General features: G+C 46.0%; 6 protein-coding genes across 8 annotated transcripts; 4 read left to right on the top strand and 2 right to left on the bottom strand.

The window, feature by feature from the left end:
* The first annotated feature begins 3,392 nt into the window (after positions 1-3,392).
* LOC117653088 (outer dense fiber protein 2) lies at positions 3,393-6,619 on the top strand. The gene is made up of 12 exons (XM_034398461.1): positions 3,393-3,407; positions 3,536-3,697; positions 3,891-4,169; positions 4,374-4,551; positions 4,611-4,630; positions 4,811-4,957; positions 5,036-5,146; positions 5,247-5,399; positions 5,478-5,617; positions 5,780-5,882; positions 6,122-6,247; positions 6,359-6,619. Exons 1-12 carry the CDS (start codon positions 3,405-3,407, stop codon positions 6,518-6,520), a joined length of 1,584 nt encoding a protein of 527 aa, XP_034254352.1. The 5' UTR covers positions 3,393-3,404; the 3' UTR covers positions 6,521-6,619.
* Positions 6,620-6,704: 85 nt separating this feature from the next.
* LOC117653840 lies at positions 6,705-8,599 on the top strand. Of its 2 annotated transcripts, XM_034399790.1 has the most exons (7): positions 6,705-6,999; positions 7,138-7,261; positions 7,375-7,528; positions 7,613-7,662; positions 7,748-7,880; positions 7,959-8,253; positions 8,431-8,599. In XM_034399790.1, exons 1-6 carry the CDS (start codon positions 6,973-6,975, stop codon positions 8,206-8,208), a joined length of 738 nt encoding a protein of 245 aa, XP_034255681.1. In that variant the 5' UTR covers positions 6,705-6,972; the 3' UTR covers positions 8,209-8,253; positions 8,431-8,599. The 2 variants fall into 2 exon arrangements, with proteins under 2 accessions (XP_034255681.1, XP_034255680.1); XM_034399789.1 differs by lacking the exon at positions 8,431-8,599 and having other exon boundaries at positions 7,959-8,360.
* Positions 8,307-9,621, bottom strand: LOC117653841 (uridine diphosphate glucose pyrophosphatase NUDT14-like). The gene is made up of 6 exons (XM_034399791.1): positions 9,428-9,621; positions 9,306-9,349; positions 9,135-9,199; positions 8,854-9,064; positions 8,707-8,783; positions 8,307-8,629 (listed from the first exon to the last, which is right to left on the bottom strand). The coding sequence occupies exons 1-6, from the start codon at positions 9,518-9,520 to the stop codon at positions 8,475-8,477; spliced, it is 645 nt and encodes a 214-aa protein (XP_034255682.1). The 5' UTR covers positions 9,521-9,621; the 3' UTR covers positions 8,307-8,474.
* A 78-nt stretch (positions 9,622-9,699) lies between these two features.
* LOC117653835 lies at positions 9,700-14,028 on the top strand. Its single transcript, XM_034399783.1, has 13 exons — positions 9,700-10,162; positions 10,274-10,420; positions 10,505-10,591; positions 10,662-10,804; positions 10,911-11,068; positions 11,159-11,352; positions 11,427-11,584; positions 11,681-11,807; positions 11,895-12,075; positions 12,159-12,384; positions 12,468-12,801; positions 12,887-13,144; positions 13,231-14,028. Exons 1-13 carry the CDS (start codon positions 10,061-10,063, stop codon positions 13,903-13,905), a joined length of 2,790 nt encoding a protein of 929 aa, XP_034255674.1. The 5' UTR covers positions 9,700-10,060; the 3' UTR covers positions 13,906-14,028.
* Positions 14,029-14,141: 113 nt separating this feature from the next.
* Positions 14,142-17,810, top strand: LOC117653836 (zinc finger protein 493-like). Its single transcript, XM_034399784.1, has 4 exons — positions 14,142-14,358; positions 14,732-15,045; positions 15,139-15,230; positions 15,324-17,810. Exons 2-4 carry the CDS (start codon positions 14,748-14,750, stop codon positions 17,646-17,648), a joined length of 2,715 nt encoding a protein of 904 aa, XP_034255675.1. The 5' UTR covers positions 14,142-14,358; positions 14,732-14,747; the 3' UTR covers positions 17,649-17,810.
* LOC117653838 (E3 ubiquitin-protein ligase RFWD3-like) lies at positions 17,806-22,460 on the bottom strand. 2 transcript variants are annotated; one of them, XM_034399786.1, is made up of 9 exons: positions 22,308-22,460; positions 20,683-21,456; positions 20,309-20,604; positions 20,017-20,154; positions 19,735-19,941; positions 19,382-19,651; positions 19,189-19,312; positions 18,810-19,090; positions 17,806-18,728 (listed from the first exon to the last, which is right to left on the bottom strand). In XM_034399786.1, exons 2-9 carry the CDS (start codon positions 21,326-21,328, stop codon positions 18,417-18,419), a joined length of 2,274 nt encoding a protein of 757 aa, XP_034255677.1. In that variant the 5' UTR covers positions 21,329-21,456; positions 22,308-22,460; the 3' UTR covers positions 17,806-18,416. The 2 variants fall into 2 exon arrangements, with proteins under 2 accessions (XP_034255677.1, XP_034255678.1); XM_034399787.1 differs by lacking the exon at positions 22,308-22,460 and adding an exon at positions 21,798-22,036.
* Between the last annotated feature and the right edge of the window lie 171 nt (positions 22,461-22,631).

Below are 22,631 nucleotides of genomic sequence, written 5' to 3' on the forward strand. Positions count from 1 at the left end.
CGTGCTTGTCGGTCCGCCTCGCCGCCATCCCTCACGGCCGCGGCCCCTCCCCTCACCTGCAGACCGATTCCGAGAGCCGTCGCTCTGTCTCTCTCGCACTCATTGGGGCGTCCCGTAGGTGCGAGAGAGACAGAGCGACGACTCTCGGAATCAGTCTACAGTCCAGCGCTGGCGCAGCCACGGTCTTCCTCCGAAACGAACCCTTCGGAGCCCTCATCCCACTGGCAGTGTAGGCACAACATTCCCCCGGACGGTCGTTACACAATCGCCGCCTCAGGGAATCTGCTTAATGACCCAGAAGGCATCCCGTTTTCTGCTCACTGATCCGCCGCTGCGAGGAGGGGGAGGGGGGAGGGTGGGAAGGTGTCTTCGGTACCGAAATACAGACGAGCTAGATTTACACCCACTCTGCCCGCGCTCGCGGATTCCCATTGCGAACAATGCTCAGTCTCTGACGCACTTGCACGGGCCGCATGAGTGCGAGAAAGTCAGCGACGAAAACGACTCTCGGAATCTGCCTGCAGACAGCACCCTCCCTGCGACCGGCAGCCCGAACGCGAACCCCGTTAGTAGTCAAAAGTGGGCAGGAAACAAACCCGGAGGCGGAGAAACAAATTCACTACGCCCAATCATTACGCAAATTCAGCCCCCTTCCCAGCAAAACAGACACACGTGGAACGCAGTCATGTTTTTATGGATGTTTCCCATCTGCAGGCCGCACGACAGCGGCAGTGTGCGACTCGAGCAGCAGCCGCGGCAGGCGGCCGAGCGGCCCAGAGGAGCCGTCTCGCCGCCGTCTCTGTCGCACTCGCGGGGCCCTCCATGAGGGTGCGGGGGAGACGGAGCGAAGAACCGCTCTTCTGAATCGCCCGCCTGCTTCAGCCAATGAACGGAGACGGCCGGCCATTAGCATAACGACTGCCCAGGCTAGCCCAGGCCGGCGCTCTCCGCGGGCTGCGTCTCTCTCACTCCAACGCGCGGAGAGAGAGAGAGAGCGCGACGACAGCGATGTTTGGAATCAGTCAGCTGGCGCCGACCCGGCGCGGTGGCGACGTGGTTCCCGATGCAGCCAGCAACAGGGGACGCCGATGATATCCGGTGCGCTTTGTAGCTTGTCCGCCAGCCTGCCGCCTGAGAGCCCCGGCGCGGGGTAGCGACAACGTCGCCTGTTTTCCGCGACTCGTTTGGGGAGCTTACTCAGCTATCTCTCCGTCATCCCATCTTCCTGACCAGTTCTCTGGGCCTTGCTTCGCCGCTCTGTCGCACTCGCACTCCTCCGAACGCCCTGTGAGTGCGAGGGAGAGAGAGCGGCTGTGCGGACTGACGCGCGGGGTAGCGACGAAGGCGGAAGACGGCGGGCAAGGCCGCGCGTTGCGCCACAGGTAAGCTTACTCGCCGAGCCGTACTGCGTACATACTGTGTGCCGAGCGCTGCTCTCCACTCCACTATCCACTCCCACGTCACTATCCACTCTCCTCACCTCCGGCCGGCGTGGCCGCGTGTTCCGAGGCGCTGGCTGCTGAATGCCGGATGCCAGAGGCAGCCAGAGGCCGGAGGCGTAGGTGGGCTGGAAGTCCGCAAGGCGCCCGCAAGGCGTCCGCAAGGCGGCGGCTTTGTTTTGCTAGGGCGGTGCGGGCGGTGCGGGCGGTGCGGGCCGTTGCGCCGGCAGGCTCAACAGTTAGGTCGTCGCGCGCGGCAGGCCGGCGGCAGGATAGGCCAGGCTGGCAGCCAACAGGCGTCACTGTCACTGTTGTTGGTGTCCGGTGGCCCGCGGGTGGCCCGCTGCCCCGCTGCCGGTGGCGTGGTTGGTGTGCGAGGCGCGGGGTGGCGCGGCAAGACGCACGTTCGCGTCGTCGCGGTGGCCGGAGGGTCCTGGCTCGGCACGCCTGCGCCCTGCTCCCTGCTGCGCCGCTACGGACTGACTGAGCCAGCCAGCCATCCAGTGAGGGCGGCGAGGCGAGGCGAGCCGGGCGGGCAGGCGCGGCGCGCCCCCCGAGAGAGGGCAAGGGGTGGGGGCGGGTGCGGGCCGGCGGGGCAGGGCAAGGCAGGGCAAGGCCGGCTTGGACGCACGCGGGGACGGGCCCAGGACGGGCCTAGGGCCTCGGGGGTCGCCCGGTCGCTCCACCGACGCTCCACTCAGGGCTGATGCCGAGCACCGCTTCATCGCGCCGTCTCCTTCGCACCGTTACGCAACGCCCCGTCCGCGCGAGAGAGACAGGACGGAGCGACGAAAGCACTTCTCGGAATCGGTCTGCAGACGCTCTCCGCTTCTCCGCTTCTACGGCTCCTCCTTCAAGACGGACCGCGGATTCAACGAGTTCGGCGTGGGACTTTCGCTCAAACATTCAGACGAGAGTTGAATCGTGTGGGGTTCACTGGAATATCTTTTGTTTTTGTCACCATTCTTTCGACGCAAAAACAATAACCCACGAATAAATCCCAAAAAATGTGTTCTTGACATTAGACATTGATCTTGAGCGAATCACGCGAATACCTCCCTGGCAGCGACCTTAAATCTCATATACCATCCCAATGCCCCAAAGCACTCTTCAGGAACGAGAACTCACTTTCTTGGAGTGCGTTTCGAACGTGCGTGACACGATTGGCCCGCAGTGTGCTGCCAAGACTCGGGTCCAACTTTTTGTGCCTTTCTGTCGCGTGTCGTCCTGGTCGGGCGCGCCAGGCCAGGGCGGCCAGGGACGACTGCTGTCGCTTCAAGGGCCTCTCCTTTGAGGCGGCTGGCGTGCGTGGCGACGCACGCGGCGACGCACGCGGCGACGCACGCGACCGCCACGGCCCCCATAGCCCCTCGCGGTCCTTGCCCCGGCCGGGTACCACTCCGCTCCACTCCGCGTCGTAATTGGTTCAGATTGGAGGGGCGCGAAGCCCGAAGCGCGAAGCGCCCAAGTGGCCCAAGTCGGGACCCGGCCCGGCCCGGTCGGAGCGGGGGGCGGCCGGGGGGCGGCCGGGGGGCGGCGACTTGCTGGGAATTGGTAGTGGCATCAAGAGCTACGCGAGCTGCGCGGGCGCTGCGACAACAACGGGTTGGCCCGGCCCGCCCGGCCGCCTGGAGCAAGGGGACTCTGTTAAGTTACGCGCCAAGCGGCGCGCTTCGTCGCCCGCGGCTCTGCGTTGGAAATGCACCGCACGTCCCGGCCACGGGTCACCTCACCACCACCTCGGCCGAGATGGCGCGTCCGGGCTGACGGTCCTGGGCAGCCCATGTTGCCATAGCTGCGAACAATGCCCCGCCGCCCGGGCGCGCCGCCCCGTTCGCGTTGGCAGTGACGCGTGCCGCCGCAGCGGTGCCGTGGCGTCCAGGACCACGTCGAGGACGACGTCGAGGACGACGTCGTGAACGAGCGTGCGAGAGTGCGAGGTCCGCTGCGGGCCGGGCAGCCATAATGGTGAGCCCCCTCCCCGACCCGTTTGCGACGTGGCGCACCACCACGTGACCCAAAATAGACTACTTTGGGGCCGCCTTTCCTCCAACCCCCAACGAACGGGCCACGTGTCTGTGCACGACCCCTTCCAGTCCGTGGAGAAGGAGAAAGCGCGCCGCCACCGCGCCGTCCCCGCCAAGAAGAGCGCGCGCTCGGACGAGGAGCACAGCCAGCGAAGCCAGGAAAGCCAGCAAAAGCAGAGCCAGCACAGCCAGCACAGCCAGCACAGCGACCAGGCCGACACCAAGGGAATCGTGAGTCAGCAGCCTCATGCCGAGAGTCGTTTTCGTCGCTCTGTCTCTCTCGCACTCACGGGGCGTCCCGCATAGGCGCGAGAGAGACAGCGCGACGAAAACGACTCTCGGCGTTGGCGAGGCCGGTGGCCGGTCCATCGCGATGGTGACGGTATCGGCAGCGGAAAAACGTGTTTTTCGCATCCCGGCGCAGGAAAATGAGCTGGCCAAGATGGAGACGGAGTTGGGCGTGATGCAGCAGGAGCTGCTCCAGGTGCAGAGGGAGCGGGAGGTGCTCGGCAGCCACCGGCGCGCCCTCAAGGCGGCCGCCCCCGCCGTGCCCGTCCCGTTGTCCGAGTCGGCCAATCTATTGACAGCGCCGTCGGCGGAGCCCTTGTCAGAACCACTGGCAGGGCCATTAGCAGATATGAACCACGCGGCCGCGGGGGCCGTCAGGGCTGGGTCGGGCCCGGCCCCGCAGTGCACTCCCGAGGTGATTTCACGTTACAACATGTCTCAGGGCGGACAGAAAATACAACAAGATTGATGTCAGTATGAACTCGAGCGATTTTGGTCCAAATTTGGCATGATTCGACCTTTTGGGCGCCATTCTGACTACTCTGTTGTCGCACCCGTTCATGCACCCGCTGCACTATTTCGACGCACTGCCTCGGCTCTACCACATTGGCCGCCACAGCAGCGCGGCTCGCTCGGCTGGCGCCACGAACCCGTCACGCGCCTCCGCGAGGCCCTGGAGGCCAAGGCCCTGGAGAACTGCCAGCTCCGCGGCCAAGTGGAGCGCCTGCAGGAGGCCCTGGAGGGCTGGCAGAAGCGCGCCATGGAGCTCAAGTGCGAGAAGAACAAGGTACACGCGTGCCCTGCGCGCCCTACGCTCCGCCGGCGAAGGCCGTGGACATTGTTGCCACACACGAAGGCGAAAATTCCCGCCACGCAGTTCTGTCGAAAGGGTTGTCTACCTCCAATTGCCTCATGGGAGGCAACTGTGGCGCCTGTGGCAGGCTGAGGTTGGCAACCTTTTCGACCAGAAGCACCGTGGTGATTTCCGCCTCCTCGTGTGGCAACACTGGCCGCGGCCATGCGTGTGGAGCGCCACGCACTGTCACTGCCGCGAAGATGGTAGGCTCCAGGGAGACGGCCCTCGAGCGCCAGCAGATGGTGCAGCAGATGACGCTGCAGTACAGCGAGGCGCAGGAGGAGCTGCAGGAGATGAGGACTCTCATCGAGGACCAGGCAGGCCACCTGGAAGGCTACAGGAACAAGGTTCACTTCACAGCGCACGACAATGCTTTCTTCGCGCTTGATTTGGAAGCGTTGATTACAAAGGAGAAAGCCCCGCAGTACCTGATGGCGCGGCAGCAGGCTGAGGAGCAGAAACGCCTCATCGAGCAGATGGAGACGGAGCACGACCGCATCGCGGACCAGGTGCTCGCCGAGCTGCACCGCGCCAAGGTGGGGCCTCCGTCTCTCTCGCACCCACAAGGGGCGCCCCATGAGTGCGATAAGGACAAACGATGCTGTCCCTCCCCTCAAACTCGGGGACTGTGCGCAGGCCGAGTTCGAGGCGCAGCTGCAGGAGTTGGCGCCACTGCCGGACATCCTGGCCGCCACGCAGGCCAAGATGCAGGAGGAGCGGCAGATGCGGGTCGCCGCGGAGCATGGCAGCGCCGAGCTCAGCCACCAGCTGGCCGCCGCGCTCGAGCGGGTGGGCCTGCGGGGTCCTTTAGAGCACGCTAAAATCCACTGAAACTCTTTCCGCGACAAACCGCTCTTGGCTCGGCAGCTGGAGGACGCGGAGAAGGCCGCCAACGATCTGCGGGCGCAGCAGCAGTCCTGGACGGACGAGCGGCAGTCCCTGGTGTCGCACGTGGACGCCAACGGCAGGAAGTGCGCCAAGCTCAGGGACGACGTCGCGTGGTACAAGTAAGCCCTCCGCAGCCTCGACCGGGCCGGGCCTCGGCGCCGGCAGACTGGTCCCCTGTGCGTGCGAGAGAGACAGCGCAACGAAAACGACTGTCGGAACCAGTCTGCCGCGCCCCAGCAGGAGGAGGCCGTGGTAGGTAACGCAGGAACGCGTGCTCGCAGGCACCACATGGAGCAGTTGGAGCAGCTGCACGAGGACACCGTGCTGGACCTGGCCAGGGTGCGGGCTGAGCTCGAGGCGTCCAAGGACCAGGCGACTCGACAGGTAGAGAAACAGCGGCCAACGGCATCCCCCGCGAACCCCGCGAACGCCCGCGAAGTCCGGGGTAGGCCGTCCCGCGGCACGCACCTGGCCCGCGGGCTGGCCCGCCCTGGACCTCGCGGGCGCCATGGCGGGCGGCAGCGACTGGGACCGCGGTATGCCCCGACCTGGCCCGCGCTGCTGCAGGCCAAAGCCGGCTGCAGGAGCAGCAACCGAAGCAACGCTCGTTGGCTTGCCTGCAGGCGGCGCGTCTGCGAGAGCAGGCCGACACGATGCAGCGCTCCTTCCGCAAGCAGATCGGGGTCCTGGAGCAGGAGCTGGCGGAGAGCAGGGCCAGCGCGGCCACGGCGCACAAGGAGAAGGAGGAGGTTGGCAACGTCGTTCTCATACACGCGATTCACGCTCTTCCCGGCCTAGAACCGCCCCGTCGAGAGCCGGACGCTGCGCTCACCGACCCTCTTGGACCCCTTTCTCTTTAGTTCCAGCAGCGGCTTCAGACAGAGGTTTCCAACATGAAGCAGAGCTTTGGCCAAACTCAAGACAGGATAAAGAACCTGCAGATGGTGGTGGACGTCCTGCAGAACAACGTGTTAAACGTCAACATGGACAAGGCTCCCGCGGAAGCGCTGGCCCAAATTTAGCTGCTCCTTCTCCAATAAGTGCATGTTTGCTATTCATTTCGTAGATTGTACAGTGCAATAAATATCCCATTTAGTTACTACCGACCCTTGAGGCATGTTTATCGCGAAGAAAATTCAAAACTGACGCGGGAACAGGGTCTCAGGGGCACGGGCCTAGTTATGAGAAATTGGAGCTTCGTGATGCGGGTGTGCCAACAAACAACCCCACATACAGTGTCTTTGCGCCCTTCGCTCGTCCCCGTATGTTACACTTTCATTATTGGAAAGATTTGGCTGTTTCTTGGCTGAAGCACAAAAAATAGTATTGCCAAGTGTCATTTTAAATTGACTGACAGGCACTGAATTGACGGCAACATTACGTGAGCATTGAACCTGAGTCAAACTTCTCTCGTATTATCTTTCAAGTATCAAATTAAAGATTGCTCTAGTCAACAAACATTTAAAGAAAAGCAATGGATGCGCGTCGGCTACCAAACCAGGTAATTGTCAATTTGTGTGAACTGAATTTCATGCTCTGCGTTTGTTTATGATGTACACCCTTAACCTTCAACCGGTGAAGCTGATCCGGCCGTTTTTATGTTAAAATTTTACCCGATTGTTTTCTTTGTGTTGACCAGGAGCTAGACATCTCCCCTGAAGAGACCAAGTGGGTCAAAGATTGCATAAGTAGTAAAACATATACCCACGTTGTTCCAATGGCACTAGGCAGTCTTATCGCTATGAAATTTGCCAGCATGAAAGGTAGGTAAAGGTGATAGGGCCTCTTTGGTGTATGAAATTTTACAAGTTTATGCTCTTGGCTGCACTTGTTCAATCAAGTAAATTTGCTCTTTTTTTCTTAAATTGGAATGTAGGCTACCACCTTGGAATGTTGGCCAGAGCAGGAGTTGTTTGTTCATCTCTGGTTTTGGGACGTCTTGCTTCTATACCATCATGTCTTGATGCAGCTGAAGCGCAGTTTCCAGATGGAACAATCGTAGCTGCTCGGAGGGGAAACAGAGAACAGCGGTAAAGTATCATTGGGCTATATAACGTAATTCTGCAACTTAAAGCATCAAATTTTCTGTGGAACTAACACTTTTCAAATATTAGACAACCCAGAGAGGTGGCATTTGCTCCTGACTCTCCAGAACAAATGCCAAGTGAGTATTTATTGATTGTAGATTGCTGTGATAGCCTTGGTCACCATGACTTATTTATGGTTTAATATTTTGATGCAAATTCCAGTTACGGACTACAATGCTTCCAAAGTGCCACAATCTTCACCTCAGCAATCATCTCAGTTTGCCCCTTCAGCTAGTCAACAGACTTATGATGATTTACGTCGTAGAAACAGAGATCAGTACACAAGCAGAAGAACGTAAGTTTGCCGTTTTATTTATCACCTATATAGGTTTCTGATTATCGGCGTTTATAATGTGTTTTGTTTTTTCTTAAGGGCTCCGGCTGCTCCCAGTCCAGCTGATGCCTCAAGAGAGTTGTACCCTCCGCCACAGTCACAACGTCCAGATGATGCCCCATATGATTCTCAGTATTCACCACCAATATCATCGTCCTATTCTGACCCTCCGTCACCCTACGCTGAAAGCACTCCTCTAATATCGTCAATTCAGTCGGATGATGATGTGCCGTCTAAAGTCAGGAGACGCAAAAGGGTTAATATCTATGGAGATGAGATTGAAGATTAGCTGGACCAGCTCCCGTCTATTTTTCTCCTTACTGCTGATGATTAGGTAATATGTCTTTCAAGATGTAGTGGGTGCAATGTGTAAAACCCATGGAAATATTTTAGATTTATAACAATGTTGAGATTTCTTTATTAAAAGTTAAATCAAATTTATTACCCATTTTACCCATTTTTACCTGTCTGCCTACATTGAAGCATTCATGAAGTTTCATGCACTTCACAGGTGAAGCAAAATTCCTTGAAGAATTGACGTGAGCCCTTAATAAGTTAGCATTTTGGTAATTTATTCTTCAAAAACCAGAGAAGCCCAAATAAGAACCCTGGTGGACTCATATTATCAGTATCTTCAGCATACGCTTGTACTTCAGGTATTGACATCTCTACCACCTCTATTACTTCTCCTTCATCTACTAATCCTCCTCCTGCAAGCCAATATCAAACCAATAAAACTTCTTCAAGTTAAAGAAAACATATCGTTTGTAGAAAATTAGGAACTTACCCTGGTTAACTTTCATAGAATCAGTAACTTCAACATAAAAGAATGTTTGGTGAGTTCCCTCTGTAGACACTCCAGCCCTACATAAATGAAGAAAGATGATGTCAATACTGTTCAACTTCAGCGTCAATTCACAAAATTTATAGGTACCTTGCAGTCTTGAATTTGTGAAGATTTTCAACAGGAACATCGTATCCACATTCCTCAAGGACTTCCTCCTTGGCAGTTTCAGCTAGTGACTTGCTTTTATCAACAATGCCAGCACAAAATTCAAGAGTTATACCCAATGATGGAGGGTACTTTGATACGTCAATTTTGCCATTTTGTTTATCTTGATCAGGCACAGAGGAAAAGTAAATGGCTGAAACAGTATATTTGTTCAAAAGTTATGTTTATGACTGTTCTACTAGACAGAGTGACATTGCACTTACCAGGACGGAATTGCTTCACAAAAACTAAAACTTGTCTAGTTACGTTAAAGATGACAATTACCACACTGTGAATAAATAAACAATTTACAAAAAGATGTTTAAGACATGACAACCGTGGGCGAATGAGCAAGTCCAATAATTAAGTCCCTCTTGACAAATACAAATATTCACCTGTCGTGTACTTTAATCATGTCCCACTTTCTTCGTCTGCCATTCTGTAAACAAATAAAGTAAATAGTCAAATAATATGGGAGACGGCAGTCAGAAGTGCCTTAACTGATAATAGTACATACCATTTTGAATTCTAAACTAAGTGGTCTCACAAACATGGATTCTTTCAGCGGAGAAACCGTCATATCTTCAATAAGTAAATTTTGCATTGCCATAATTTCTGTTGAGTTTCGTACAGAAAATAGGCTTGTCTCGCCTAGCAGAGCACGTCTGCTTTCTGCTTGTCTGTTACGTCAATAAACAACAAAAACAACAACACCAGCACTCCAGTGCTGCCAAGGCAATAAAAACATGCCTCTAGTATTCTGGGACAAAACCGGGCAAATCTAGCTTGATTAATTTTCGTAGACAGTTTTTGTTCGTATTTTGAATATTTTTTTGCACTGGATGTGTCTATAAATCCCTGCTTTCGACCTCGTTCTGCCCCACATGGGCTCACGTTGGTGCGACTTGTGATTGCCCGCTAAACTTTAAGGTGCGTGTAGAATCTAAATGTGTAAACAAAACCTTTGTGAAAAAATCCAAACATTAGTCTATTTTTGTAGATTTACGTCATGGTCGTGCTATTATTTTATCTCTTATAGACCGACAGTTCCTTAAGTCTGGCAGTCGGTCTGCAGTGCCCGTGGAATTGTGAAATTTAGATGATACAGTATTTTGTCCCTTCATATCTTAACCTCCAGTAGGCAGGCAACATGACCTCCCAAGGACCAGGTCTAGAGATTTTTGAAAAATTGTCTGAGTGGTCTCCTGAAGAAATAGAGAACAATCTAGACCACGTCCTTGAAGAACTTCTGATATCCTTAATGACTGCCATATCCAAAACTGATGTATTTATTATTTAAAGCTATGATTAATGTTAGATTGCTGTTCCAATATCATTTTGTGCCAGTCTTAACTATGCATACAGCCATCTGGGTGCCGAGGATAAAGGACAAGTGTTGCAGTCAGTCTATGCCCTCCTTGTCACTTGTTTACCATGTCTACCAGTCGAAAAAGCAGACGATTGTGTGCTACATCTTGCCCTGCCTGCTGCTCTTCTGCTTTTCGAGGAGGTGCTGCGCTCTCAGTCACATTATCCTCTGCAATCATTAGGTTTATCAGTTTTTAATATGTCTCGACCATTTTTCTTGTCACAGTCCCTAGAAGGAATCAAATTGCGCCTAGATGACAAGTCCCAGTTGGAATTTGACTCCATTGCTGATACACTTTCAAGTCTTCTTCAAGTTAGTTACAAACCAAAATGTATATCTGACCGATAATTAATTTGTAAATGTTAACAAAAATTCTTTTTAGGTTTGTATTGAGTTACTTAAATGTATGGAGTGTGTGCTGGATTATATAATTTCTCAAGGGAATGTAAACGTATCTTCTATTCCAAATGTTCCCAAGACTGTGGCTGTCTTATTGTTGCAAGCATTCAAGCACTGTAAGGAAAGGTAAAATTTTCTCTCTTTTTTTTTTGTGATAACTTAAGCTAGAATACTCACAATTTCATAAATTTTCTTTAATTGATCAATACATGATTTCTTGTTTTTGTTTCAGTGATGCCTTGTATGGAGATTTATTTTCATCTATTGCTGATGTTCTTGGTGCTGTGTTCCGTCAGTGTCACCAAGTGCACAGCAGATTTTTTGTTGTTATTACATCTAACATAAAGTTTGATAGTTCTGTGGAAACGGACATGGTCCACCTTGTTGATGGTATGTTACTTGTACTCATATAGTTCTCTCTGTTTGCTCATTGCTTTTAACTACACAGTCTTGCACTCATTTGTATTTTGTGCTTTTTAGTATTGCAAATACTGTCAGAAATAGGTGAACATGTGACAAGTCTCGACATAAAAACAATGGCTGAGCAATGGAAAGGCTACACCAAGATTGTACAGTTATATCTTGAGCCATTAAAAGGCCGCTTAAGCATTTCATACCCTCTTACTTACCTCTCTTCAGAAATTACCAACAATTTAGAACTTCTTACTTGTCAGGTAGGTTCAGTTCTGATCCTTTAGCAGCCATAATAAGAGTATTACAAGTTTTTAATGTCTTGTCGTCTGTTCAGGAATCAACTACAGACCCAAAAAGTGTACCTCGGTTACTCAAGACTTCTAGTTTCCTTTTAAAAATAGTTGTTAAGCTAAGTGAGCAGTTTGGATGTGGCAATGGTTGTCTAAATGGTTGCCATTCTATCTTATATCAGTTACTCATTACTTTACACAGGTATTTGTAGTTAAAAACAATTTAATTGCGGTAAACCTGTATACTACATGTTTAGGTGTTCACTAATAAATGTTCACTTATTTGTCTGAATTCCAGATACTCTCCTCCAATGCTGATGACGCAGAATGTGGAACCTAATTTAATTAGTGAGATAGAGCGCCATCTTACAATTGCTGCAGATCCTTTATTGTCACATATCATCTGTGAAAGTGATTTTAGAGAGGTACTAATGTTCAAACCACTGACTTAATCTGCCGCCTATAAGAAGCAATTTAGTCTTAAACATAACATTTTTGTTTCATCTCATCAGGAATTTTTTAGAAGATGCAGAATATTATCTGAATCTCGAAATGACTGTTTACCACACTTATTGTTAGTTCTGTCTGTTTTAAAGCGATTGATTAGTCTTGATACAGAAACTAAAGATTTGTGGACTGGTTGCCCGAAGGAGGGAAATATAATAAGCAGTATTCTTGAACTGTTGAAGTTTTGTAAGTAAACTGCTGTTTGTCATGTTTGAAGTGACTATACTATTACTGATTATATCATTCATGTGACATCATGTGACAAACAGGTCATCCAGAATTAAATAGTGGAGTTTCACTTCCTATTGCCAGATCTAGAGGAACAACTGCAAGATGTGATTTGTATGAAGCACTCTGCTGTAACTGTGCTGCTTTAATTCTAACATTAAATAATGAACAGTTCCAGAGTGTTGAATCATTGTTGGCAGATAGTTTAGTAGCTTCATCATTTTGGCCGTCCTTATTTTCTGGAGATGTGTGGTGTATTTGTGCCAGGTTTGTTTTGCATCATATTTTGACATACTGTACATGGCCTTTTGCTTATTAAAATGAACGCTCTGGTACACTTTCCCTTTCAGAGCTGGAAGTTCAGAACTGGTGTTGGACCAAGTCTTGTATTTTGCTGATGTAGTGTCAGCTTTCCAACCTTCACACCTTAGTGAAAGGACAGAATGCAAGGTCATCTCTCTTTTCCTGCAGAGAATGTGCTCATTTCTCAGTAACAAAGGAAAACAAATGCTGATTGACAAATTCCCCCCTTCGGAACATCCCCTGATATGGCATGTATTTGGACTTGGAAGCCTTTCCAAAGAAATGTGGAGTGCTGTATTTCATTCCCTTGTCTCTAGCTGTATCAGCAGTATCCAAAATTTTCAGAACTCAAATTATTCTGCAACAGAATTTAACAAAATGGTTCAGTATATTTCCTATCTTCATTTTTTTCTCCTCCCCACATTAAAACTGAAACTTAAATATTTTTTATATCTTGTGTTTTTAGATTTCTTGTTTGTTTGGACTTCAAGCTGCACTAGAATCAACTACGAAAGGAAAATTATCTTGCGATGTTAAACAGTATTCTATCGTTTCTGAAATCCTCTCAGTTTGGCAGTATGCATGCCGAGGTGATTTAGTTGAACATCTTAATTCATCAGACCACTTTGTGAGTGGACCCAAATGGTTACACAGGCTCTTGACTGTTCTGTCTAAATGCACTGAGCACCTTGTGTGTATCATGAGCAATAAAGAAATTTTGCAGGTAAATTTCATTTTTGAACACATCTTTCAAACATAACATGACACTCTGCTGTCTCCCTTTTTATTATTATTGTATTTTATTTACAGATTTTGAACCTACTTGATGGTGTTGCCAGCCGCTGCAACTCTCCTTCTGTCTCGCTCTCAGTCATAAAAATTATACATGGGTTAGCAACCAAAACACTTGAACCTTCCCCTGACCAGCAATTAGTATGTTCTAAAATTTCAAATTTATTCTCCTGCCTATTAGAAGAAAGAAACCCGCTTGTTAAAGAAACAGCACTGGAAACTTTCGAATATTTCGCTCATTTTACTGCTCATGAATCAATTGTGGCAGATGCAGTTGCTGATAGTAAAAGCATTCAAGATATTGTAACGTCCTATTTACAAAAGGAAACTCCTGTTGTCGAATCGGAGCCTTTAAACAATCATGACTACCTCATATTTCAGTCAAATATATGTTGTAAACACAAGTGTGATCCTAAGAAATTAAGAAAGGCCTCTCCAAAATCTCCAGAAAAGCCAGCCAAGAAACTTCGTTTGGAATTTGATGAGTCTTCTGATCTTAGTGCCTTTTTAGCAGATGATTTACTGACTGACTTTGTTGAAAAAGATTGCACAGAAGCTGTCAGTGCTATCAGCAGGATTGTCAAAGACAGTGATTATCTTTTATCTCATTGCTCTTTCCACTCATTGCCTTTGTCAGCAAAGGCAGATCTACAGAAAGCTGTAGACGAAATGAATAAATTTATTAAGTCTTGAGACCATGTTCCTCATTAGATCATGATTTTTATTTTTTATCAAATAATAAATTGAAAACTGAAAAAACATTTATTGCCTCTTTTCTCGTTATTTATGTCCCCGCAAGAGGGCATCATGTTGCGTGGAGTAAAAGGCGGCCCCCTGCACGCCTTTCGGCTTCCACACGCAAAGCAAAATTGGAATTTACCGCCGTGTAACTTGCAAGGCCTTATGGGTCACAGAGGGTCAGTCAGTCCGAACCGCTGAAGTATCCGCAGCAGTTAGGAACGCGTCACACCCAATATTCGCGCGGATTTATTGAATGGATAAGCAACATAGTCAGGAGTGAAGATGATGTGAGATACGTTGATACCCAATTATTTAAAGCTCGATCAATCAATTGGTGGATCACTCCATCCCATCGGGTTAAATCACAAGGGCGACACTTGCACAAACGTTGACATATCTGCTTTGGTGAGTTAGCCTCGGCTTTACATCATTTAATGTTTTGTTACATATGTATTGTTTTTATTACATTAAAAATTAATAGAAGCAGAAAGGTGAGGTTAATTCATCTTCCTTTCCAAGCATTTAAATATGTTGCTGGACAAGTCCAAGAAATCATAACCTTAAAGTAGCCTTTTGGCGATTTTTTATTTTTATTTAGTCTTTGTTGCTTTTGCCTTAAATTTTTTTTTATTGTGATTGTCACTTTTTTTTATTGTTTACTAAGTTTTTCTTTTCCTAGATAGTAATGTTTACTGTAATTAACATTGATAATACATTAATTTTTCTTTGAAGGTAAATGTTCGACTGATCTCAATATACTTTTTTTCTTTCATTTCAGTTTTTTCATTTTCAATATGGCTGATGTATTAATGAAGAGCAGTCAGTGCTTTGTGTGCGACAAAGACTTGTCCCTATCTAGAGATCGCAATGCTCTTTTGCTATCCAACCTCACAGAATACTCCGGCACTGGCCTTCCAACAAAGATAGGACAGTTAATGGGTGATGGATTTATGGTTGTCGTAACTGCTTGTGATGAGGCTTGCAGTCGCTGCCACGATCTTCTCAATTTATTGGACAAATTAGAAGTAGACCTTGACAAAGTTCGCCGTCTACTAACCAGTTACCTCCGCAAAAAATATGGCCTTCTTGAAAGTAAGAATTAGTTTTCAATATCATGGAATTTGTTTCATGATCATGTTTTGTGCATATCAATGAATTGTTTAAATATTATGTTTCTTGCAACAGTTATCAAGGAGGAGCCGTCTGAATCTGCTGAGAATCGCGCTCCGATCTTTGATGAAAGAGCTAAACGAAATTTGGAAGAAGATGTCAATCAGGTATTTGTTTCTTCTTAATAAAAGGTAATGTGTTTTTTTGTTTTGTTTTTTAACAATTTACAACTAATTTCTTTTTTAAACTTTTTGCGTCAGATCATGTATGGTAAAGGTGGCCATTTGGATATAGACTTCAAGTCTTCTATTTTAGATGAAAACTCAAAAATAATTGATTTACTCAAGGCCAATACCAACACAAAGCAAATACCAATGATGGTGCCTTTCAAGCCAATGCCCACCAAGGTATGGAAGTGTAAAAGTTGTGGAATGAAGTGCCGGTCATGGAAAGAGTTAAGAATCCATGAGAAAAGTCATGTGCTAGTCTCTCCCAAAAGATTTCTGTTCGGTTGTAGCATGTGTGATTTCACAGCTTCCGCAAAGTCTGAACTTGATGAACATTCTCGCAAACATGTATTTCCAAAGTCTTTTGAATGTGAGATATGCAGTAAGTGCTTCAACTCTCAAGTTTCACTAGACGAACATGCAAGTACCCACAAGATATACCAGTGTGCAGACTGTGGAGCTGCATATGAACAAATTGAAAGTCTCACTGTTCACCAATGTGGGCCTCAAGATGCAAATGATCAGTCACCTGTCATATGCGTGATCAACGTTGAGCCAGCAGATGTCGTTGAGTCTTCTGAAAATGTAGCTGATCAACTTCAATCAGAAGAAAATTCACAGTCAACTGACTTTGATTCCCTCTGCCGAGATACTTTGAGAGAGGAATTTGAAGCTTCAGATAATACTGAAACTGATAATATCAAAGAAGAAGAACACAATTTTGCTCAAAAATCCGATGCTACTTCTATAAATGTGGCTTTCCAAAATCAACTGGAGACACTTGATGAAGAAATGTCTTCTCCAATAAGTTTGTTCAGTGGTGATGATCAATTCGACATGGGTGCAGAGAATGAGGAAGGGGAAGATGGTATTGAAGAAATCAATGAAGATGCAGAAGATGATTTCTTAAATGATGGTGAAAACTTTCACAGTGACAAAGATTCTGGTAAGACTGTTAACAAAATATTTGTTAATGGAGTCGAAGTTTCCTTTGACGATATTGTCGGTCAGGAAGGAGACAGTGTCTTAGCTGTTGATTTAGTGTCAGCAGAACTTGATGAGCAGACTGGAGAACTCAAGGATGATACTGAGGGTAAGGTATTTGTATGTTCCATTTGCGAGTTTCGCACTGAAGATCAAATTGAAATATCAAAGCATTTAGAGTCCCACAGCATTGCTTTTTCATTAGAATGTGAAATTTGTCAGATGAAACTGAAAAACCAGCGCACCTATGAAAAACACATGCAGAGGCACTTAAGTCTGAAGAGCCCTGTTCCTGTAGCTTGTACAGTGTGTAAAGAAATTACCTCTGACAAATTTGCATTGCGTAAGCATATGCTTGACAACCACCCAGAAGTATTCAAATGTCAGTTCTGCCATGAATCTTTTGAATCAATCCGAGCTCGTCGTAAGCATGAATCGGAGCATGATGCTGACTCTGATAAAACTTGTGATGAGTGTGGTAAATCATTTCGCAAGTTATCACAACTTACTTTACACAAAGAATATGCTCATCGAGAACTCAAATGTCAGCATTGTGAAAAACAATTTGATACTATCAAGAAATTAAAAGATCATGAAAGACGCCATGTTCGTGACAAGGAAGGCTTCCCTTGCTCTCAGTGTGATAGAGTTCTAAAAACATCTTCTGGCTTGAAGTTGCATAGAGCGAAACATACTGGTCAATATAAATTTTGTTGTGATGTCTGTGGCAGAGGTTTTATGTCAAAAGCCATTCTGGATGAGCACATGGGTCGTCACACACAAGAAAAACGGTACACTTGTGATGTATGTGGCAAAATGTTTGTATTTAATAGCACTATGAGAATACATAGAAGATGGCATGATAATCCTCTTCCATACAAATGCAAAACATGTGGACAGAGATTTAGACATACTTCTTTATTGTCAGTTCATCGAAGAAGAATGCACACAGGAGAAAGACCGTATAAGTGCCCATATTGCGCACTGACTTTTACGGTCAGCAATTGTCTTAAGAGGCATGTTGTTCTCCACACAGGAGCATATCCATACTTCTGTGAGCCATGCAACAAAGGTTTTACCACTAAACAAAAAATGGCTGTGCACCTTGCAAAAGTTCACAATAACAAAGAAATGTTAAATACCAAAGCTCCTCCTTGTGAGTACAAAATGGTCATTCCAAACACTCCAATTCAAGCACCTGCGGAATTGGATGATGAAAAAGACTTTGTTACTGGTATGGAGGGTGTAGAGCATGTAGGTGAAGTTCAGCATGTAATTATACAGGGTGATCAACAACAGTTAGAAGCTGAGGGGAATATACAGTTGCAAATTATAACAATGGATCCAGACCACGGATTTTCTGTGTTTGAATAGACCCTAGAGTAAGTTAAAAAAATGTTTGTACAAATATGATACTAGAAAATAATATTTATATCCGTAGTCCTATCTTTTGTTAAAACTTCAACTTCAATGTACCTTTCACTGTAAAACTACAAAAATTTGTACTAAAAATAGAAATAAAACAACTTTACACAATATAGAAACATTTATTGCTTTTAAAAAAATATTAGACAGATAGTGAAATTTCTTTTGTACATCAAATAAATTTGCTTTTCACTGCATTCATCTTGCAGATATTGACATCATAATGGAGGAATGGCAGGTACATGATACTGATGAAGGACCACTAAAGTTTCATTCATAATTCTACATAATGTATATCATACTCCTAGATGACAATAATGCAAAACTTATTAGAAAAAGTAATGACTGGATTGAAAAACTATTTAATTGCTAGTTACACTTAGATGCAATTTTGTACTTTTTTTTAAAGGGAAAATTATGTGACAATAAATATACGTAGATAAAACTGAATCAGCAAATGTACACATTGAGCACAAAACCTGATTCCAATGGTAGAAGTGTATAATAAGCATGCCTGAATAACAAAATGAAGCACATTGTGTGTCAAGAGGTTAAACATCAATTCAAAACAATATTTAAATATGAAAGAAAGAATAAGTATCTAAGTGAATTCACATTTTTGGCTTGAGATTGATACTTAATTGAATGAAACATTCTGAACAGCCTTAACTAAAGCATGAATTCGGTGAGAGATCATTCCATCTTAAAGATAAAAAATTACGATGAGAACTGATAGACCCTTAATGCCTTGTCAGTAAGTGAAGCAAGAAGAGAGCGGTTGTTAATGTTGATTGGGCAAAGATCCTTTACGTGATCTGAGCAATGCAGAGGTCCAGCTGGAATCTTCTGTCCACTTTTCATGCTCCAGATTGCAACATGGCTTTCAGCTTCTTGGTGGGCACATATCAATGTGTCTTTCACATTGCCATCTACCTCCAATTGGCATGGCCTTGACATAGCCCGTTGAATCGTCCCACCTAGAAAGGTGTGTACAAGGTTTGTACGAGGCTGGGAAGCAGCAAATCCAACCTGGAGTCAACATAAAAAGAACACGTTTGATGTGTGTTGGAAACTTGCAAGATATGAAATGTCACTCAGTTATTCCCTCACCTCGTACAGCTGGTACTGAACATGTGGACTTTGTGAAGTGGGCCTGGTTGACACCAACATGTGCTGAGACTTGTGGTTGTAATTCAAGGCAAAAAATGGCCCATCTATACTCAGAGGATATTCTCTGAATTCTGAGTTGCTCGTTCTCTCATAAACTCTTATACGATTTAGACGACAAGATAGGAACCCTCCATTTGGTAACCAAGATCCACCTGGGATTGCATTGAGAGAAACGACAGGTCCTGCATCCCCTTGTGTCGTGATACGGCTAACTTCACTGTCTGAAATAGTATAAATCAAAATGGGTAATTTCTTGATGCAGCCAACCACTCAGCCATATTGAAATTGAAGTATGTATGAAGAGCTAAAAAGTACTTACGAAGGTTTCGGAGATCATACTGGAGAGTGACACCATTGCCACTGCCAGCAAAAAACAAGTTTGAATTGTTGCCATCCCAACAGCAGCTCCAAAGGGGTACTTCAGCATTAAGAGACATTAAAGGCTAAAAAGGGAAAAGACAATCAATAAAATGTTGTGAGATTAAGAAAGCATCATAGAAAGGCACACTTACTGCATTAGTTGATGTGCAAAACACTTTGGCAGTTTTGTCCAAAGACACACTTAAGAGTAAATCTTTCCGATGAGGATTGAATGATAAATCTCTGATATGACTGTTATGCAAAGGAATAGTCTGACAGAGACGAAACTCCTCTGTATCATACAGTTTAATCCCATAGTTGGGGAATAGAGGAGTAACTGAAGACCGATTGGAAGCCACCAAGACTCCTTTCCATTCGTTGAATGCCAGCACACGGCAATCACCATGCCTGGATACTTCAATCTGTAAAATACCTCGTACTCCATTTAAATCCAAACAAAGCAAAGAACAGTATAGGATACATTTTCTGAACTTGAACAACTTACTCGGCTCAATAAATTTATCTTGATTTGAGCAGCAATGGCAGCAACTTGTTTAGAAGTAGCAGGCAGATGTACTGAATGGCCTAGGATGCCATGATTCTGAAGTTGCTGCAATTTCAATTGCTGCTCATTTTGAATCTTGATGGCTTCTTGATGTAATTGTTTTTCATAGGCTAGTTCACGGGTTAAACTTTCTTTTTCCTGCTCTAACTGAAATCAAACAAATCAACAAATTAGTAATTTACGCAGCCAAGACCGTAGAAACACAACAGGAAATCAACTTACTTTCTTGATTGTTTCTTTTAATGCTTCTTGTTCACTTGTATCAAGAACACGAATTTTTGAAGCATATAATGGTCTTATATCCTTCACAGTTGACTTCTTTTTGCATTGAGGACATCTTCTGTCATTTGCTTTATGAATCTGAAATTTGTTCCAAACTTTCAAAATTCAAGTCAACTTACCACATTCTAACTTCATTCATGTGTTTAATGCAGTTTGGTGAGGGCATAAACCATCAAAATAGAATGATCTTAAGATAATACACAACTAAAAGGAAACAAATATAAAGCCAAACCTGCAGCCAATGAAGGATGCAATGCTGCCCAAAGAGATGACCACAACGAAGAGCAACAAGTCGATGGTCACCTGAATTTGTCCAGGCATCCAGACAAATGGAGCAGAGATTGCCCTCATCCTCTTCCAAATTTTCATCAGCTATTTGTACTACAGGTTCAGTTTTTAGTTTTTTGGAAGGAGGACTTTTTTCTGGTGGACTTCTCTCAGCAGGACTTCTTATTAGGGGACTCCTTACTGAAGGACTCCTCTCTTGAGGACTTCTTTCCAAGGGACTTCTTTCTGTAGGTAGAAGATCTGTTGAGTAGAATACATACATTAACACAAAAGAATGGATAAGTGAATAAAATAATGGACAAAGAAATAATGGCGTACCAGGAGATCGTATGCGTTGAGCAAGAGGTAGATTCTCAACATCTGGAGCTGCAGATGTCTCGTTGGAAGACACAGGTTGAGTTGGGTTGTTTTCGTAAGTTACGTCAACAGTTTCTGGGTTTTCATCTAGTGCTATTACAGATTCTGATGTTGCACTGTCAGAAGAAGCTCCAGGAGGAAAGTGGACACTATTCACACCAGAGTCTACACTGTCCACACTGATAGCTTCGTTGACAGCATCTATATTGCGGTCATCTGTCACATCAGAGGAAGAAGACACTCCAAGATCTTCACCAACACTTTCACCAGCTTGGACAATTACAGAAATATTATCAGGACGATGGATGATCAACTCTCTGTCTTCAATGGGTGGAAGATTAGAGTGTTCACTTTGTTCCTCCAATTGATTAAAAGATTCAGGAGCTGACACCTGAAGGTTAGAAGAGCCTGTGTCCTCTGCTGAAGTTATAGAAGATTGTCTGTTTCCTGCATGAATCCACCCACTACTAGATCCAATAGTTCTGGGTGTCCGTAGCCGGACCGAATGTCGAGTGAGAATGGGTGATGTGCTTGTCGATTCATTGAGTCTTGATTCATCATCAGGAGGAGGTCCTCCATCAGATGGGGTATGCACAACTTCATCCATTATGACACTCCAGACAGATGTTAAAGACTTATAGCTACCTTCATAAAAAAGGTCACTAATACCATTTATTGGCAACTGGAATCTGGTGGACCAAATTAAATACTCACTATGTCCACATTGTTTACATCCTGGAACAAAGGCAGAATATTGGGTCAGTACCATAAAACAGGGTGACAATCGATAATACTTAGAGATGGTCATAACATGAATTAAAGCGCCTTTAAGGGTATGAGAACAATGAAAGATGTAGCAAACTGATGCCATAAGCATCATCAAGTGTAAGTAGGTTAACAGGAAAATCAGAGATTTGAGAGCCTTGTTCAAAGTAAACTGCACATTTGAGACAATTTTCAGGTGCCACTGAATATCAAACCATTAACTAAGCAAACAAAAGCTGACACAGCATACAAAGAATGGCCATTAGGGTATGACTGCACTTTTCAAGGATACCTGAAGTGTAAACACTCACACGGACTCAGAAAGGTGGACAATGGCATATCCGAGTAAAGACACACGAGATACAAAACTCTGCTATGTTGTCAACACAACAAGGCACGTAATTACGGCAGAGAGCATCAGGAACAATGCCATGGGTTGAACAGATTTGCTTCCAAAGTCGTGTTCCAAATCGAAAAACGGAACCCTATTTCGAGCTCTCAGTTCCCCACAGCAAACATGACATAAAACCACAATATTTCGTCAGGAACACGAAATTAGCTCACTGACAACGTTACTAAACGTAAGAGGAGGCATCAGACGACCAAAAATTCGAAACTTGAGAGTCTAATTGGAAGGCGAACAGCTGTTCTTGGCCACAACATAACACTACTTTCCCATCACAAAGAACTGGCAGCAGTCAGAAGTGCACGGGGGCCGTAGTGCTGCGCGTTCTTGCGAGCACTACCTCTAGGCGGAATTCGATAGAAAACAAACTGTGACAGGACACGGAGAGAAGCAAGCGTCTTCTAATCTCACTAACCTTGCTAGGAAACGTGCTTGATAACCACCAAAACACACAATCCTCGCCAGCAGCCCACCGCGCCAACTTTGTCAGTTCAAAAATAATAACAATGACATTTTGCAGCACTCTAACAACGCAAAAACTTTCCCACCATGGCCACCTTAAACAAAAATTTAAGACAGCCTTGTCGGAACAGACATGACTTCAAAACTGCTTTTTCTTGGAGTCATGGTTAAGAAATCACCCGAAAATATCATGATTTCTTTCAGTCAGCTCAATTTTTTGTAAAATTACAACTTTGCTGGTATGAGATGAATGCAAATGTTGGCTCAGTTGGAGTGA

Source organism: Thrips palmi, unplaced genomic scaffold (genome assembly GCF_012932325.1).
Source record: "Thrips palmi isolate BJ-2018 unplaced genomic scaffold, TpBJ-2018v1 HiC_scaffold_8, whole genome shotgun sequence".
Classification (NCBI taxonomy): domain Eukaryota; kingdom Metazoa; phylum Arthropoda; class Insecta; order Thysanoptera; family Thripidae; genus Thrips; species Thrips palmi.